Genomic DNA, 6779 nt, shown 5'->3' on the forward strand with positions numbered 1-6779 from the left:
GTGAACATTCCGGTAAAGCACATTCACTAGAGCTACACCTTGTGTCTCCAAACATCATCCCTCATTGCATGCAGAACTGTTATCACCGAAGAACATCACTTACAGTACATGAGCGCGAAAACAAACAAAACATCAGCACCACAGCCAGCGGCGGTGCTAGCCATGCCAGCAGATGGTGCTTTGGAATGACTCTGATGCAACTTCACGGGAGCGTTAACACAAACCAAAGACAGGAGCCCCCTCCTGGTCTTGTGCCAGATTACGAAATCCTCTCGCTCAAGCTCTACCTGCTCGCTCGCAGGTGCGTAAAAAGCCGAGCCTATAGGCGGTTGGATGCGGGACGGGTCGAGCAAGCTCGACTCGTTCGCCATCGCATACCAAAGAAGTTGTAGATCAGATTGGCCGTTACACATGGCCCATTTGCTGAATGACTTTGCTGAATGACTGTACTCTGCAACCCCCGGGCAAACCCAGGTGCAGCTATGAAAAGCTGTTAGACGGCCGCTTAACCAGTCTCTCAGGTACGACAGGCTCGTGGTGGGAGACGCTGGGAGGACTTTTGAGAGGAAGTTTGAAGTTTCAACACCGAAAGATTCTCCTCAGAAGGAAAAAAAACATTCTGCAAGTGTCATGATTGAGACTTATCACTGACATTTGGCCATCCCTTTCAGCAAGCTGGAGGTCACTGCCAAACGCCCTGTAAGAGCTTGTCTGAATGCGGATGGCGACAGGGCCACTGCAGTGAATAGGAGCTGGCTGTGAGATCAGCGATGCTTGACCCCGCTTGGTTAATTGGGCTCTTGGGAGGGCCCTTTCCATGCCGCTGCACTGCCCCCAGCACTTGACATCCATTAGCCGCCGCAAACGAGACTGCCAACAGAGCCTTCACTTCCTCAAATATTCCCATTTATCCTCCACAAACGACTGCTCTTACTGGCCCGGGAACAGCAGCGTGTGTTGCTCTACATCTCTATCATTCATCCATGAAAGCTTTCAGTTAACATAGTAGGATTGATTATTATTATGCTTGTAAATGTGTGCTACATTCACGGTTTCATAGAAGACAGAAAGGAGCTTGCACACCTTGACAGGTTAAACTGCAGGTGCTATTTTGCAAGAGCAACTTTAGTGTAAGGGACGAAGCAAAGCACAACACTGCTTGCTCCAGAGTGCAACCAATTTGTTAAAGAACTGATGGTCCGTCAGACCTTCATCAGAGTCAAACATTTACCACTGTAAAACGGGCACAGACATTCACTACTGAAAGCTGGGCACAGACATGAGAAGGCCGAGAACGTGAAATATCAGCTGCCAAAGATCCTTCATTACTAACCCTCTCTGCCGCCGCTGTCGTCCTCTGAAGCCTTGAGTTTCCGGATGCCTGAACTTCCTCACCTCACAGCTGTTCAGTTGGCATGGGAACAGAGTACTACATCACATGTGAATTTTACATTAGGCACGTACCAAGTTCGCTCACGGGGCTCTGACAGTCCTTTGTTTCATCACGTATAGCCCTCCTCCCCCCTCAGGCTGCCAAAGGAAATAGGGCTTAATTGCTCCAAATAATTGCTTTCTCTCCCTTCACTGACTCCCAAAACGCATCCGAAAACACTATTGGTGTCAAGTTAATCTTTCATATGTAATCTGTTAATATGCCGCTGCGAGCTGTGAGCTGTTACTGTGAGCCACTGATGACCTGCATTTCAAAAGCCAGAGCAGATTCTGGATTGGACTCAATAATTCATGGTTTGGTGCCCATGCTCTGAGTCACATTGACTGAGACTCTGCCGTGGGTTATGTCTCCAGCTATTACACGTGCTCCCCCCTCTACTATTATCCACCATGCTGTCTGCTAGTTGGCCGTCGGTGTGGTCGCACTGGATGAGCACATCCCAGAATGATATCATGGGCAACTACAGTTATTCTTCACAGAGCAAACCAAGACTGAGAAGAAGTCATCTGAATTCTGGCACAATAAGTATGTTGGGAGGTTTCAAATATGCTGAAATGAATCCACATTGTGCATATCCTTTCAGATATTTATATATATACAGTACACACAGTACATTAAATTTTCTATCGTCATTCCTAATCAAGTTGTATAATAAACGAATGAGTTAAGTCCACTAAATATGAAAATACTTTTAGACAACAGACAGACTGTATACACTCCTGCCACAAGTCACACAGGAAAAGAGGGCATTCACTACAGCGACCACATCAAACATCGCCTAGAGCCAAGAACAGAAACCGCGCGCAGGCTCCACTGTCCTGCCTTGGCCTCCAGTAGCGTTCACATCCGTGTGAGCAATGCGTCAGGAGCGGAGCTGTCATCTCCACCAACAAGCCCCAGCCTGGAGGTTGGAGGTGGAGGCCACCATGGCGCTGTACCGTGCCTGAGCACTGAGGTCTGACAGCCCATCCGACTGCTCCTCTCCTGGGCAGAGAGAGGGAGAGGAGGCCCCCTCAGGAGATGGAGCTGGGGTCAGAGGGCAAGGGCTGTGTACAGAACATCGCTGGGGCTCCTGTCTTCGTTGCAGAGAGAGACTGCAGCATCAGCACAACACAACACGCCAGCATGACGCACAGCTGAATCCGAGCGCTGGATCTACTGCAGCCCTTTCCATGTCCCACGATCCACTATTATATGTGGAAGGATTTATGATTAATTCATTTAATCTTGTTCATCTACTGTAACCACATCTGTCTCCCATCTATTTAATGCGGACTATGCACACACAAACAAACACACACACACACACACACACACACACACACACACTCACACACACACACTCACACACACACACACAAAGCAAATAAATATTTACTTTAGACGGCTGTTAAATTATGTCAAGCTATGGAGCATGCAGATTTTACATTTTGCATGTAGATGCACCGTCTCTAAATTGGTGTTAGGCACGGTCTCTTCTCCTGCTTCCTGATAACTGTTTAGGGATCTGTGGCGTTCTCCCTATCCAAGGAAATGATAACTTATTCAAAGGCTCATCCTAGGCCAGAAAAACTTGTTTTAGGGGCACAAACACACACACACACACACACACACACAGACACACACAACATTCAAACAAAAGTTTGGTTTACTGGCAAGTATAAGATACGAATGTCAGTGATTCTTGAGATTAGGGACAAAACAAAACAGATTTCAATGTTTTTTGTTTTGGTATAACATCCGAGTTGTAATTTTTTATATATATAAACATGGGGTTTTCCAGGCACCGATTACATTCTATATCATTTAGAATAAGAACAATTTATAAGGCAACAGGAAATCACGCTTTGTTGTGGTACTCTTTTTGAGTCGTTTTTCAAAATAATATTGGGCACATTTTCACCCCAAAAACCTTACCTTATCTGGCAGACATGTTTTGTCCCAAATCTTAAGAATCACCAATATGATGTATTTGTAGATGAAACTATTTAGACTATTTAGAAACTAATTTAAACAAATTAGTGAGCACAAATAGTTCAGTCCTATTGTGTAGTTTGTTCATTCTCATTTAACTAGTTTAGAATACTGTGAAGTGTTCAACACACATCTACAGAAATTATGTACTGGGGAGTTCAAACTATTAAACTCTTTTCAGAAACAACAGTACAGTGAATACTTTTCACTGCCCTTTAATCCTTTAAGGCTTAGCATCTTTAGTGTTGTAATATGTAATTAAAACTACAATTGAAGCCCTAGGTCTCCAAAGTCATCTATTAGAACATCCTTTTATGGAAGCTCCCTTCATGGAGTGGCTTGCCGTGAAAACTAATTCAGTTCGATTCTGACACGCAAAAAAATGTTTCCTTTCATAGGCCCTTATCTAAAATGAAGAAGACAACCGTTGCGAAGCGTTTAAATTGCTTCACAAAACCCCATTTCTGCTCACTTTAATGGAGTCACCTAAAATAGTCACAGTCGAAGTAGTAGGAGCATGGTGCATGCAGAGAGACAGACCAGTGTGTACACTGCCCAGTTACGATACTGACTTTTGGACACAGCAATCAGACCATGGCATCCTGCCCTTTTGAGTGCTTCACATTTAGGCCTGTGGAGAATTGGTCTGTTATCTTGTTGATATTGATGGCAAATTGCCGTTTTCACAGTAATGGTTTTAGCACTGAAGGACCAAAATCAGGTCCTGAATACTCTTGCCTATACTACTGTAGCTTGGCAGGCTTCTGGACCACAAACCTGAACAAGGATGCAAATTCAGTAATTAAAACAGAACTTAAGTTTGAGCGAGTAGGAGCCGCTGGTCTGAAAATAATTGGTGTCCACTAGGCCCACTTCACTGAACCATATGCTTTAATGAGTTGGCCTGAGCCTATACTATGTTTCCTCTTAAGTGTTATCACTGCCTGCCCCAGGATTGTGCATGCTATGAATTAGTCATGCTATTGCAGCATATGTGAGGCATGTTGGATATCAAAAGCTCTATAATATCTAAGTCAGTGTGAGATATTCATACAATCACTGGCATTTCCAAAGTTGAAAAAGGCAGTGGGAGAGATAGTGCTGATATGTCATCTCAGGGTCACATTCCATATTTCATAAGGACGACGCAATATTTTGCCGCAAATCTTATCCTTGATTTAGGGTTTAATCTATTTCAATCCATATATCACCAGAATATTGATGTGTGTGGTTAAGCCTCCTCTGACCCTCTTAGACAAGGTTGAGCGGCTGACCAGTGAGGATGATAAATCATAAACTCCCTCTGGCCAGTCTGAAAGCCCACAGGAGTTCTTCTGGGACACAGCTGATGAGTTCCGACGGGCCAGATCACTCAGTGTCAGCCGTCCATCAACACCAGCTCTACCAGCCACGTCAGTCCAGGTGACATACTGTTACATCCCACGTCTGACTTGATTTCAAACAGGACTATAGGGCCCAGATTTGAGATTTACAGGCTGTAAAAAGATGCAATCTCAGGACACTTTTTAGCTTTTTTCAGCAATAATGACTGTCCTGAGACCATATATTCCAGCCAGCCACAAAATGCTGATGTGACAATCAAAAGTCATTTGACTTAGTTAAAATGACAGCTGCTATGGAGCTCTGCTTTTGAGCCTATGAGTCTGCTCGATGTCCGGCCAAAAACACAAAATATTTATCACTGATGGTTCATGACATAAATAGCACAGTGCAGTCACTGAGAGATTTCAGACTGAAGAAGCACTTGTACACAACCAATCTGGAAAATGTGAGTGTTTGAGTAAGCCTACAGTAGGCTTCACACTCTTAGGTGACTTTTTTTGGTGGGGCTCAACTATATGTTACCTTGATCCCCCTTAACAGAAACCAATGCGTGAATAAGATAATCGACCAAAGATCTAAACACACAGTGATGCAAATTATGAAAAGGTGCAATTTTAGCCATTAAAATAAATTGGAGCACCTACACCTAGGTATGCTCCAAGCTTTGGAGCATACCTGGGTGTAGGCTACATCTGGGCAGGTAAGACTGGTTTATTGCTATTAGGCTACTAGGCTACCACGAGAGAATTCTTTCACATGGCAGCCAAAATCGAACTAATAGCTGCCTATACACTGGGTATGCCACTCATTTCACGGTATACGGTACCAACCAAGTTTACAGCAAATGTCCAAATCTAACCGCTCAATTCTCCCTCAAATTCACTCTTAGATACCATAGCCTAGGGTTTCAAATAAGTAAAAAAAAATAAACCTTGGTTATAGTAAAACACGTTTTCTCACCATCACGCCGAGGTAAATTACGAAATGAAGCATCCCTTATAGCTCGAGCCCACCGTTCAGCCTCCTCGAGGTTAGCGCTAGGGTCCTGAGCGAGCGCAACCCGAAAGCTTTGCTCCAATCTCTGGCGGGCCGTTGCCGAACTCAACCATTTTCTCTTAAACGGATAAAAATACGCTGAAAAGTAAGCCGCGGTGTCTGCATTGTCCTCTCCTTTAAATGCACGACAACCGATACAGTCATTCAAGTCGAAAACCACCTTGCCCTGTCCAGGTGACGAAGTGATCTTCTGAACTGTGAGGGCATGATCCGTCAAACTAACAGAACACCTAACTTTTCCATTAAGAATGTCTGTGAACTCTCCATAGAGTAATCCCACGATCCCGTTGCGGTGATGGGATGGATCCGGCTCGGTTTTGTCTCTGTCCATCCCGCCTGAGTAGCGCTCCGCGCTCCGCAGCGCAGACCGGTGCGCGGATGGTGCTGCAGTCTGCGGCTGCAGGACTTTCTCTCACCCAGCTGTTCTCCCAGCTGAAAGATCTCTCCCTAGTGACAAAAAGGAGGAACAGCATACGGAAATAGTTATGTGACAGCTGTCTGTTGTTGTTTTTTAACTTGTGCATATACATTCTAAAGTTATTGTGCAATAGGCTAGCCTACATTTTAGGATTTGGGCTTGCCTGAAAATATAAAGTATAATATAACTATAATATAAAATGTAAGTAATATACAACATGCAAGCAATATGGTTACTCCACCTATTAAAATCAGATCTGTCTACTCCAGACCCATACTAAAGGTCTAAACATAGGGATAGCTGCAGGGATGAAAGTTTGATTTGTTATTGCTCATATTGATGTTGATCAACATTTTACTACTTAACACTCAAATTATGCTCAAGTTCTCTCCACTATTGCAATAACATAGCCTAGGCTGATAGATGGCCTATGGTAAATTTCGTGGAATGTAGGTCAGATTAATAGCTAAACTTGCTCAGTTGTAAATTAATACTAATGAACCTGCTTGGAGCAACAAAGCCAGCCTACTCTTA

At 44.1% G+C, this 6779-nt stretch overlaps 1 protein-coding gene across 1 annotated transcript in view; it reads right to left on the minus strand.

The window, feature by feature from the left end:
- Positions 1 to 6244, minus strand: part of LOC134076798 (sphingosine kinase 1-like) — a 17698-nt gene extending 11454 nt beyond the window's left edge. Inside the window, exon 1 of the mRNA XM_062532033.1 lies at positions 5732 to 6244. Within this exon, the coding sequence (XP_062388017.1) occupies positions 5732 to 6158 (427 nt within the window). The 5' untranslated portion in view covers positions 6159 to 6244. The remainder of the gene's footprint in view (positions 1 to 5731) is intronic.
- Positions 6245 to 6779: the final 535 nt, after the last annotated feature.

Source organism: Sardina pilchardus, chromosome 3 (assembly GCF_963854185.1).
Source record: "Sardina pilchardus chromosome 3, fSarPil1.1, whole genome shotgun sequence".
NCBI classification, from domain to species: Eukaryota; Metazoa; Chordata; class Actinopteri; order Clupeiformes; family Clupeidae; genus Sardina; species Sardina pilchardus.